General features: G+C 34.5%; 1 protein-coding gene and 1 pseudogene across 2 annotated transcripts; both read right to left on the reverse strand.

Moving 5' to 3' along the window:
• Positions 1-5,409: 5,409 nt before the first annotated feature.
• On the reverse strand, positions 5,410-8,310 carry LOC104742414 (eukaryotic peptide chain release factor subunit 1-1 pseudogene; annotated as a pseudogene). The gene is made up of 3 exons (XR_015580707.1): positions 7,844-8,310; positions 5,799-7,265; positions 5,410-5,706 (listed from the first exon to the last, which is right to left on the reverse strand). The product of XR_015580707.1 is annotated as a eukaryotic peptide chain release factor subunit 1-1 pseudogene (transcript).
• A 101-nt stretch (positions 8,311-8,411) lies between these two features.
• LOC104742415 (oleosin G) lies at positions 8,412-9,133 on the reverse strand. The gene has a single exon (XM_010463418.3). The coding sequence runs from the start codon at positions 9,110-9,112 to the stop codon at positions 8,603-8,605; it is 510 nt and encodes a 169-aa protein (XP_010461720.2). The 5' UTR covers positions 9,113-9,133; the 3' UTR covers positions 8,412-8,602.
• Between the last annotated feature and the right edge of the window lie 3,007 nt (positions 9,134-12,140).

A 12,140-nucleotide genomic window follows, 5' to 3' on the forward strand; every position in this document is an offset into this window, starting at 1 on the left:
TGATAACGGTTGGAAAGCACCTTACAGGAAAAATATCTTTTTTGATTGGACTCTGAGAGTATCTGATTTGATTTGTCCCCAGTCAAGATCATGGAACGACGACATTTTGGACTCTCTTTTTCCTCCCAATGATGTTTGTTCTATCAAAAAACAGAAACCAATGGTTAGTAAAGAGGATTTCTGGTGCTGGGAACACACGAAGAGTGGGGAATACTCTGTAAAATCGGGCTACTGGCTAGCCAGTACTCTGAAAAATCCAGACCTTCTTCGAGAAGCAGAGATGCAGCCTTCCCTCAAAGGTATTAAGAACAAGGTATGGTCTCTTCAAAAAGTTCCCAAGATCAAATCATTCCTGTGGAGAGTAGTTAGTGATGCCCTACTGGTTTCGGATTTGATCTTAAAAAAAGGAATCAAGCTGGATCCCAGATGCCAAATCTGTGGCAATGAAGGAGAATCAATCAATCATGTCCTTTTTACATGTACGCTAGTAAGGCAGGTGTGGGCTTTATTTGGATCCTTGTCTCCTCCAGATGGTTTTGACGAGTTATCAGTGCACTCAAACTTTCACTACCTCTACTCTTCGTCAAAGAACTCACGTTACCCAATCGAAATCAGAAGGCTCTTCCCTTGGATACTTTGGTGCCTCTGGAAGAATAGAAATTATTTCTTCTTTGAGGCAAAATTGGTTGATCCGGTTGACACAGTGTCAAAAATCAGAGAGGATGCGGAGCAGTGGAGTATTTCCCAACAGGTTGAAGTTGCTTGTGATGAGGCAGAAGAAGCAGAGGTTCAAATTCAAAGCTCTCATTGGAAACCTCGTCCCCCAGGTTGGTTAAAGTGTAACATAGGCATCTCTAGAGAAAAAAAGAACACACTTTCAGGCGCAGCCTGGGTTGAAAGAGATGAGTTTGGTCAGGTGCTTATGCATAGCAGAAAAGTGCTAATAGGATCTTTGGTTAAGGATGAAGCAGATTTACATGGATTCATTTGGTCGGTCCTTAGTATGATTAGTCACAAGGTTACGAAAATCAAATCAGCGGTTCTGGTTGGGGCGATTTTAAGACTGAAGGCATGACCTTCCTTCGCTTACCAACAATCAGAAATGTTGCTACAACTAACTAGAACTCAAGATTAGAGAGTACAGTTAGAGAAGCCATCTGAAAACAGAGGAGCTTCTCTCATTGCTCAAAGTGTTCCAGATTATGCCTTGTTGCAATCTTATGTAGCCGTTGGTTTTCCATCTTGGTTACAGGAACTCTTTGATCATGAGAGACTCTCTTCCTCTTTTTAATTTTTGGTTTCAGTCTCCCTTTTGGCTAAAGTGTCTAGAGCCTATTTTTTGGAGGGAAATGTTGATTCTGTGTAATCATTTTCCCTTAGTAACTTTTGATCACATTACAAACTTACTACTTGTAATCCTTTCATATTTGAATGGAAAAACCCAGATGACAAAAAAAAAAGTAAAACTAATGCTATTGACGACATAAATGTCTTTTCTATTGGGATTTTTGGATTCACAAAGAATCTAAGACTAGAACTCTAGTAGGTCTGGGCATTCGGTTTTGGTTCGGTTGTGTTCGATTTCGGTTAGTTTGGATATAGTAATATAATAACCATTTTGATATTTTAGAAATTTTGGTTCGTTTCGGTTTTTCGGTTTGGTTAGTTGAAGAGATAACCATAACTAACATAAATTATATTGAAATTAACCAAATAAACCTAATATAACCAAAGTAATCAAAAATAATCGAATATAACCGAAATTAACCAAAATACATTACAAAAATATAAAAAAAGAGAAAAATACTGATCCGATTTTACAAAATAGTAATTAATTTTGTAAATTTAAAATAATAAAATTTAAATATATTGATTATTTAAAGTATTTAATTGTTTTGAAGGTAGGAATAATTAATATTTTAAGTTTATTTTATAGTTTTTCATAATATTAAATATATTATTTTTGGTATATTCTAGGTTTTCAGATATTTCAATTAACCATTTAATTGTCGGTTCAGTTTGGTTCGTTTTGGTTAGTTTGGACATATGATTTTACTAAACATTCAGTTATTTGAGAAACTTCAGTTCGGTTTCATTTTGTTTTTTTTTTCAGTTCTGTTCGGTCGGTTATTTAGTTACCGGTTATTTTGCCCAGCCCTAAAATCTAGTTTAACTTCAACCAATCTAAGTCGTTTAAAACTTTAGTGATGAACAAGTCCAACAAAAAAAAAAAAAACAAGTTCCGTCCATAAATTTTCAACTACTCAGATTATTTTGCAAGAGCCAGACAAACCATCCAGCAATACAGACAAATTTAGTTCCTATTGTTCAATATGCATATGAATTTGCTACTAATGAAAATCAAAAACAAAGAAAAAAACAAAATTACGTTACAAATCACAATAATCCGGTCAATGTTAACTTAGAAAAAAATAAAGAATGTAAACTTTATTTAATATCAATGTTAAGTTTTCTTCTTATTTTTTCTTGGATAAAGGTAACAACAGTGTTAAGTTTATTCCATTTTCGTTATAAGTATATATATGTTTAACTAAAAACATACATTCCATTGAACTTGAACATCAATAATATTACAGAAATTACGAGACAATATATCTTGTTCAATAATGTGAATTTGTTTCACGATCAATGATATGGAAGATCGAATATCGATTCTGTCAATATATAAATCATTCATGGCCGTCCAAGTGACGTTTACGTTCCTCTTATCTATTAGTACTAGTTTTTATTATTATTATTATTATTATTATTATTATTATTATGCAGCACGTATAATCACCAATCATCGTTATGTATATATATCAGCCCTGTTCGTTTTTCAGTCGCGCGACTCCACCTGCGACTGTTTTCTAGACAAGCTAATATTGTAAATACAAGCATTTTAAAGGGTAAAACTGTTAAATCCGCAAATTTCTGATTAAAAACTTTTTTTTTTATATTGCTAATTATTTTGTACATCGTCTCCTTCGCAGATCTGAATCAATGGATTCAAAACCAGCGACTGTCGCTACTTTTAATTCAAGGTATAGGTGGTGTCGCTAATTAATCTGGCGATCCGAAATCATAAGATTTAACCTAAGATTTAAGTCGCAGCGACTGGAAAAAGGGAGAGATGAAGATTTTTAAAGAGAAGTAAAGCTGTTTTTTTGGTCGCTGATCGCCATCGCCGCAACAGTAAAACGAACAGGGCCATCGTTGATTCTTTTTTTGTTTGGTAAGTTTTCTCTGTTAATCACCAAACAGAAATTAAAACGCTCCAAATCCCAAAACCGTTCATTATTTCTTATTATGTTCATCAGATATTCACCGCATACACATCGGCAAAGATCAAATGCTATTGGTCAATAAGAATAAAGGGACTTGCTAGTATTTATAGTAATAACCATGTAATTAGGCATCAAGACCCAAATTACCCAATCCCTTTTCTGTAATGAAATTGAATACTAGGATTTAAAATATATAGTAGACCAAGTATATGTCTCGTTTCCTAGCTTATACTTCTTTATAACAATAATTTTAATGCATAAGACAAAGTTCGTTAAGCATATCCCTCGCATGCTCTTTGAAGTTTCAAATATTCAACATAAATCTAAAGAAAACGAAAACGAAAGTTTCAAATTTATTAATTATATTCAAGAACTCATTGACCACATAATGACAATATGATATACAAATCAATTTAAGCAAAGACGACCGATTCCACCGGTAACCTACTAACCATTTTCTTAACTCTCGTTAACGTGTCCATTACTTATATATAGCACTTAACACATACATTTCAGACACTAGAGACTAAATCGCCTCTAGATCAAATTCAAATTATTGAGTTTAACTAGTTAAACCCTAAAAAAAGGTAACGAAAACAATTTTTTTTTTTTTTTTTGGTAACTTCTTTATATTCTTTTCCGGCGAGGATATGGACCGATCAACGCCGGAACATAACTCCTCCTCCTCCTCCTCTTCGTCCCACAAACGTCTAAGCGTGAGCTTTCTTGTCTCTATAATGGTTCTTTGCGCTAGACACGCGAATCGGCTCTCGAAGAAGCTAAAGCTAAAGCCGAAGAAGCGAACTCGAAGCGGCGGAGACGGCATAGGAGAAAGATTCCGATGGAATCTAACAAGCTCGCCGCCGCTGAGGTCTCCTCGGACTAAAGAGTTGTTCACGTCTTTGAGCAACAAGGCGATGACGATGATCGGCCGGAAAAACACGGCCGAGAAAAATGCGGCGGCGGCAGAAGAGGAGGAGCACGGTCTTTGGCAAAGAGAGATTTTGATGGGAGGCAAATGCGAGCCGTTGGATTTCTCGGGTGTGATTAATTACGACTGCAACGGACGGCTGTTAAATGAGGTGCCACCGAGATCACCACGTAGCACTCCGTTACCCGTTTACCCGACCGGTTCTTAACCCGGGTCACCGTTAAACCCGATGGGAACGAATGATTTTTTTAAATAGCTTCATATTAATATAAGAGGCTCCATTAGATGATTGATGTCATGATGTGTCGATTAGGCAGCATAAACAGATTATGTATATATAAGAATGTTACTGTGTAATGTTTGGTTACAACTTTTAAATTTGGATAGGCTAAAAACTCAAAAACATCATGCTATTACTATAAATGTCGAATTAATTCATTTTCAGGTCAGCTTTTCCATCTATATCAGTTTATCATACTATTTCACTCGTTAACTATTATTCTTGTATGATTTCAAATGAGTTTTTCTTGTGTTATAAAATTGACGATACATCAGATTAATTAATAAGAGTAATGGTGTAATAGCCAATTATAACGGAAATAATTATAACATCTTCTTATCCTTCTTTTTGTTTGTTTGTCTAATTTCAAATGAGAGTAGGGCTATGTTAATTGTCTCGAATCATGGGTTTTTCATATTACTTTTGACTCGATCAAATTTTATTAAATTAATTTGACTTTGTTTAGTTTGATTCGGTACGGTTAGACTAGTTTTTGTTGAGTAAAAAAGCCTAACAATAAATCAGGTATTTTATTAACAAAAATCATCTCAAGAGATTATAAAATCATCTCAAGAGCTTATAAAAAGCCTGATAAACAATCTCCGAGAGAGCTTGTCCTGATGCAAAAATGGAAGATTAACAGAACTAACTAGGGTTCATAGGTTTTAAAGAGCCAAAGCTAAAACAAAGGAAAAGTGTAAAGAAAAGAAAAAAAGGAATTATGACAATGTCTCTTGACGCCTTCTTTGCTTTTGATCATCGGTTATATTAAGCAAATATATATAGTTATAGCAGACAATTCCTTTACTTATTCAACAACATATTAGAGCTCAATGTATTATAGAATTTCAACTAAAACTGAAAATATTTAATTAGTTTACCAATCTTGCAAAACAAAACAAATACGCAAAGGGAAAACTATTGGTCGTTCAACTTAAACACCAACACAAAACAATATCCATATGCAATGGAGAGAAATACAAGCCCAAATCGCTAACTCAAAGTAACCTTTTAAGATCTTCTCTGACAGAGCATTACCATTCTGACTCAAAGTAACTTTTCAAAGGAAAAAAAAAAAAAAAAAAACCATATAGGAAAGTTAAGAAACGATCCGTAGATGTTGTAGAACGACATGAACGCTACCAAAGGTGATTCGGTGAGTTGTAGCCGAGACAAGTTTAATTTCCACCTGTTTCTTCATTCTTCACCTGTTTCAAGTTTAACACACACCAATTCAGAGTGTAAACAAAGAGTTCAGAAAAAAAGAAACTCAGCTTTAATTGAAGAGATGATCCCTTACCTTTGGAGATAGATGCTTCTTTGATGACTTTCGAACTATCTTCTGCGTGGTGACCCCGAGAGCCCGCGCAGGCTGGTTCAGGCTTGGAGCTGGTGGTTCTGCTCCATCTTCCTGAACCGACAAGGTTGAGGATTTGATTAATGGCTAATCAGAAACATCGTCATTGTCATCAATAACCTCTCCATCCTCAGGATCAAAGGCACTCAGGTCAAGCTGGTAACGAAGTATCGCTCCAATCCCTCCATACCCTTTACAAAACTTAGACCCTTCCTCTGATTGGTTTGTCACAAACTCTAACGCACAACCAAAACTCGTGTATTCATTAGCCAGCCATTCCAGTAAAGACATCTTCTCATCCACGTCCAGTTTGGTGTCGCCTACTTTGAAATTCTCTGTCTTGCCTTCTTGTTCCTTGTTCAAGAATCTTATCACAGTTTCACCGGTTGCGCTGTTCCTCATCGCATATCTGTTGATATCAAGATTCTCCCATACAATAAGTGTCTCGACAGCACCCGAATCCAAAGCGTTCAACGTATCATCCAAGCCAACCACATACTTCCCCGTGTCCTGGTCTACCTCCTTAAAGTATTTCCCTATCAAACGCTTCTCTTGAATGAACTTCACATTCGCCAAGACTTCAGATGACAGCTCAATAGCCTCATTGAAACCACGTTCTCCTCCATGTGATACACCCACCACATTCAGTATCTTTGCCGTAAGCCGGGGGTCAAGCATATCTGAGTGACTCAATTCAGTCTTGAGATCCCCTAAACCGGCAATTATCATCCTGGACACATTAGGCTGACTTGTCGAAGGACAGATGTATAGCCTGGTGGCGAGCTCAGCAGTTTTCCTCAAGTAATTGCGACGCTTCTCTGTTCGAAGACGATCAAAACGAAGAGCAGACTGTCCTCCCCTTCCGTGTTTATTCGGAAGCTCAACAGAGAACTTGTAAAGCACCTCACGTGTGTTACCGCTAAGAGTTCCAAAGAGAGTGCCGTTTCCATCCATTACAATGAAACCATACTTCTCATCACACTCCAGCAACTCACTAAGAGCTTCAGTGTGAAACTTGTTGTCACAGAGGTAGAGAGTATTGTTGATAGGTTTGAACGGCTCAAAGTCATAAGCAACCTTCTTCTCCTTTCCTTCCTCGTTGACAATAGTGCCGGTATAGAGCACTAGACCATTGGGAGGGACCTTATTGTGAAGCTTCAGCCTTTGTTGCGCAGAAGTTATGGCGCTCAAAACAGATTGGCGATTGACTCTGCTCTTGATGTTTGATGCGGTTCCGTACTCATCACTCAACATCTTGCTAACGCGAGAGACCTGACCACGCGGAGGTATGATGAGTGAGATCATGCTAGTTCCGTTTCCCTTAGCAGCTTCAAGGGATTTGACCAGCTTCTTCATCTTCCACATCACAATGTTCTTGTCGTCGTTGGTATGATTGTCTCCCATTTTAACCTACAACAAGGGAACACGGTATACGAAGGCTAGTTAATAACGAAAAATCTTGTACAACTAAGAGATCGATTCAGCGAACTAAACTAGAGTACAGCTAAATAGAATTAATCATCAATCACACATCACTAAAAGTAACAAAGGATAAATCTCGAATTCTATCAAAAGCCCTAAACCCTAATTAATAACTATTGTAAGTTGGTCACTATTCTCAGTACTTGGCAGAAGAATAAGTTGATCTTTTTGGCCTAACTCAAACTTATGATACTATAAAGAAATAAACGTTTCAAGATGATCGGAACAGAGTTGCATATATCCGAAATAAATATACTAAATTCGAAATAATACGTTTGCTAAAGACAAATTCTGATCAGATACACCTGTTTTGCAAGAATCGAAAAGTACAAATCCAAAATTTCCAGAAACAGAGCTATAAACACAGAAAAAACTTTTTAGAAAAATTCACATACAACGAGTTTACTCGATCGATCGAGAGAATATTAAACGGCCATTAAGGAAAGGAACGGGACAAGAAAAATAAAACCAAAAGAAGATACAAAGGTATAAAGATTGGAAAGAACCTTAAGAAGAAGAACGACGTTACAAGCCTCAAGTGTTGTTCTACAAGAATAAGCAAATCAACTCCTTGAAGCGGCAGAGAAAGAATATATATATGTATAACTGTTTCTTTTCTTGCTACAGACGCTAACCCTAATTATTTCTAACTAAACCGACTGACTTTATAATGGGCCTAAGCCCCCTTTCTTTTTTGTTAACACTAATTAAGTGGTAGTGGGTACATACAAATGATGGTCTGTTTTGTTTTCTTCCTAAGCCCGATATTTTTATTCGGCAATTTCTACTTCCGTTCGTCAACTAAAAGTAAGGTGACTTGATAGTTTTGGATACTGAATATAAAAGAACCACTGTGGTTCACCTCAAATTCTTAGTGGCTTTACATGAATTATAGGAAAATCACATTTACCGAGTTTTAACCGAAGTAATGACACGACGACACTAGCTAGTACAAAAGAATTGAGGATTCAAATTATGTATCTACTGGAATATAATGCATAAATCTAAACATTATTTGACATGGACATATCTATTTCGCAGCCTAAAGTAATTATATCAAAACAACTTAACAAATAAACAAACACAAATCCTCCCGTTTTTGCTGTTTTTCTTTTTAGTGACATTCATACAAACACTGAAACACCGGCCGACATTATTGATCAATACACCAAGAGAAAGAGGAAAAAAAACATAGGGAACAGTCAAATTAAGGGGAATACAAAACGTGTAATTTCTACATGAGACCAAACCCGTAAGGTTACTCTTCATGCACCAGGTGCTGCATCTTTCAGCGTACTATGGAAGTACCCACCAGCATAATCTTTGACATGAGCTGCCGTGTCATGGATTCGACTCCGAGCATAATCTACCTGATCCGACCCGATTGGATGCATGCCTTTGAAATATCGATACAACCACGACACAACAGCCCCCGTAGCAAAGAGGAATCCTGCAAGGGACAAGAATCCGGTGACGAGGAGGAACAAAGGGATCCAAATAGGGCTTGTGATAATGATGACTGGGAGAAAAGCAATGATTCCGAGGACAGAAGCGGTGACGGTGATCCCGGTTAGTAAAAGGAGGATTCCACCGGAGATGAAGAATGCGAGTAATCCGAAGAGTTGACCGGAGTAATTAGGAGACTGTGATTGTAGTAGCTGACGGAGAAGAGATGAGAGGGGGTGGTTGGTGGTGGTGTTACTTCGTGGGACGGTGGTTGAGTTGTTGATGGGTCTCTGTTGGGTGTAGCTGCTAGGGTTTGTTCGCTCAGCCATTCTCGGCTAAGAAGAGAGAGATGTGAGGTGCGAGAATAGTGAAAGAGAGAAACAAATGGAGACAGGTTCTGAAAGTGAAGGCGCATGCATGCAAACACGTGGAGTTTCTGTCTTGTTTTTACTAAATTTGTTCTTTTTATAACAAATTAACATTTACTTGTTAGAAACTAATAATATATATCTTCTTGCCTGGTTTTTGTTTCTTTATTAATTCCAAATTGGATTTTGGAGTATCTTTGCTTTTGGTTTTACAAACGTTAATTAAAATAACTAGCTAGCTAGCTAGCGCACCATTATAAACTTGTTGGTCCATAAAAGTTTTTGAGGTCCCGATATAACCTAGTCAGTGTAGCTCATAGGTTCGAATTAATTTAGGGTCTAGTCTAGTAGCATTGTAATTTGTAAATCTCCTTTAAACCGGTTAAACCTCGTATATATCATTGCTATATATATGTTGATATTTTGTGTTTATTATCTCTTTTGTTTTTCTATGTAAGAGTATATAAACTGTTTTGATTACCCCCAACCCTTTTTCCATAAAATTTTAATTTTATCTGTAGTCAACATTATGATTAAGATTCCTCATGTGAACAACTTTTGAAATTTTAAAGAAAATCTCTCTTTACTTTACAGAATTCCAAGTGACTATATACTGTCCATTGAAGCCACTTGATCAAAATCCCACAATGAAATCTCATGTCTGTATTAATCTGACTTTTAAAGTTTGATTTGGCGCCTATGATCAACAAAATTGGGATCTTAACTTTTTTTTGGTTGCCTCGTATTTCTGATATTTACAAAATTATTCCAACTCTTTATGTACACCAAAGAACCTCTAATTTTTGTATATTCAGCAAACTAACTCAGATTTTTATTTATTTATCAAATTACCCCATATCTTTGGATTTTTCCCGATTACCCCCAAAGTCTTTGATATTTATTATTTACCAAATTACTCCTAATCTTTACATATTTACCAAATTACTCTAAATATTTTGGTATTAACAATTTACGTCTATCTTTTGGTATTTACAAAAATATCCTAGATCTTTTGATATGTACTACCCTAAGATCTTTTGATATATACCAAATTACAACAGATCTTTCCGGATTTACTAGTTACCACAGATTTTTCATATTTTCCAAATGACCCTATTTTTTGTTATTTTCAAATGTTCACCGGTCTTTTGGTATGGTGCACAATAGTCCACAATATTGAAGAGTTTGTACAAATAACTCCTACCTAATCTTTTGATATTTACTAAAGAGGTTCCCAATGTCTAATATTATTTTTTCCAAAGTACCCCAGATCTGATTTTGTAGAAACATAAAAGTGATATTGGCTCTGATTGGTAACACGCATAATGACGAGATAATTTTACTAATGCGATTACACAAAAAAATTACCAATCAAGAATATTGGCATTTTCACCAAAAATACAAGAAAAAAATCATTATGCAAATAAGTGGATAAATGTTGTTTATTTTCATAATGAATTTTTGTTATTTTACGTACAATATTGTTTTGTAAAATTAAGAAAATAATTGTTTATAGTGAATACCATATTTTCCAAATAATATTTAAATTTCACAATTTCTTAACAGCTTTTAATATATTATTAATAAACCTATATTTTCATTATCCAATAATACTTAAAATAATATTATTTAATTTATTAAAATATGTATATGTTGGTAATATAATATTATTCCACTGAATATATTTAATTAACATAATTTTTTTATTTTACAAATTTTCATTATGTAAATTTTTATTTGCAATTTATGACATTATGCGCTTATGCAATGTTATCTATCCGAGCTATTATTTTTGATGCACCATTGAAATGCCTTAGCTTTGTTTATTTATTTTCTACTTGTTGTAGTTATAAACTTATAATGTTTAAGAATTCAAATTTAAAATTAGGGAACTGGTGCTCTCACGCTTTGTAAACCCTAGTTACTATATTAATTAGGGAGTACATTTAGGGACTAAAAAAAATAAACAATTTTTTATATATATAATATAATGCCCTCTTCATAAAAAAATCGGAAGAACAATAAAAGGGTAATGAAGTAAATTAAGGCTTTAAAACGCGCGGATCTTGGGTATTGCCCGATGTATGCGTATTCAGATCATGACTAACTGTATCAGATGAAAGGTATTAAACGCATAACTAAACAGTTATATATATTGTGTTAAAGAATAAGGCTATGTGTACATTAATTATTGATTGACCATCCCTTTATTCTATAAAATAAATATTCAATTATTTGGAACCCCAATTATTCTGTAAAGAAAGGAGAATCAAATGTAAGACCCTAGTTATTTGGACTTGCCCATAACTACTCCACAATTAAACAAAATTTTGAATTTTAATTTCAAATCCCACAAAACCACTAAATCAAAACAGTCTAAAAAATATTATGTATATAACAAAAAATAGTTTGTTTCCTAAAGTATTTAAATCATTAACATCCTAAAAATCTTGAATAATGTTTTAGAAATTGTTAATTACCTTTTTTTTTGTCAAACCCTTTGTTTTCATTCATTCAAGAACACAAATACAAGTACAAAGAGGTAGAGTTCCAAAGTTAAAAATATTACAAAAGAGGGCATTCCCCAATGCCATAAGGGAAGAAGTAGAATTCATCGATTGTAAATCCAAGAGAGCTATGAACCATGAGTTTTAGAAATTGTTAAATACCTTATTCAAAATTTATCACTACTTAAATTATTTAATGATAATTCTGAAATTTATCATAACATCGACAATGCAATCTTATTAATATCAATCTAAAAATTTGGCTTTTGGCAATTCAAATATAGACGTTACTATTATCTTGGAATTTTGCACCGGATCTCTAGCATATTCTTTTCATCACATAGTACCTATAACTATAGAAAAACATCCTAAAGGTTATAATTAACATATATATTTATTTGAAAATTTTAAAATTTTAAGTTTAATTAAAATAAATCCAAAATAATTTAACTACAAATAAACTATGATTTTCATTTTTTTTA

Source organism: Camelina sativa, chromosome 14 (assembly GCF_030686135.1).
Source record: "Camelina sativa cultivar CO46 ecotype springtype chromosome 14, ASM3068613v1".
In the NCBI taxonomy this organism is placed as follows: Eukaryota; Viridiplantae; Streptophyta; class Magnoliopsida; order Brassicales; family Brassicaceae; genus Camelina; species Camelina sativa.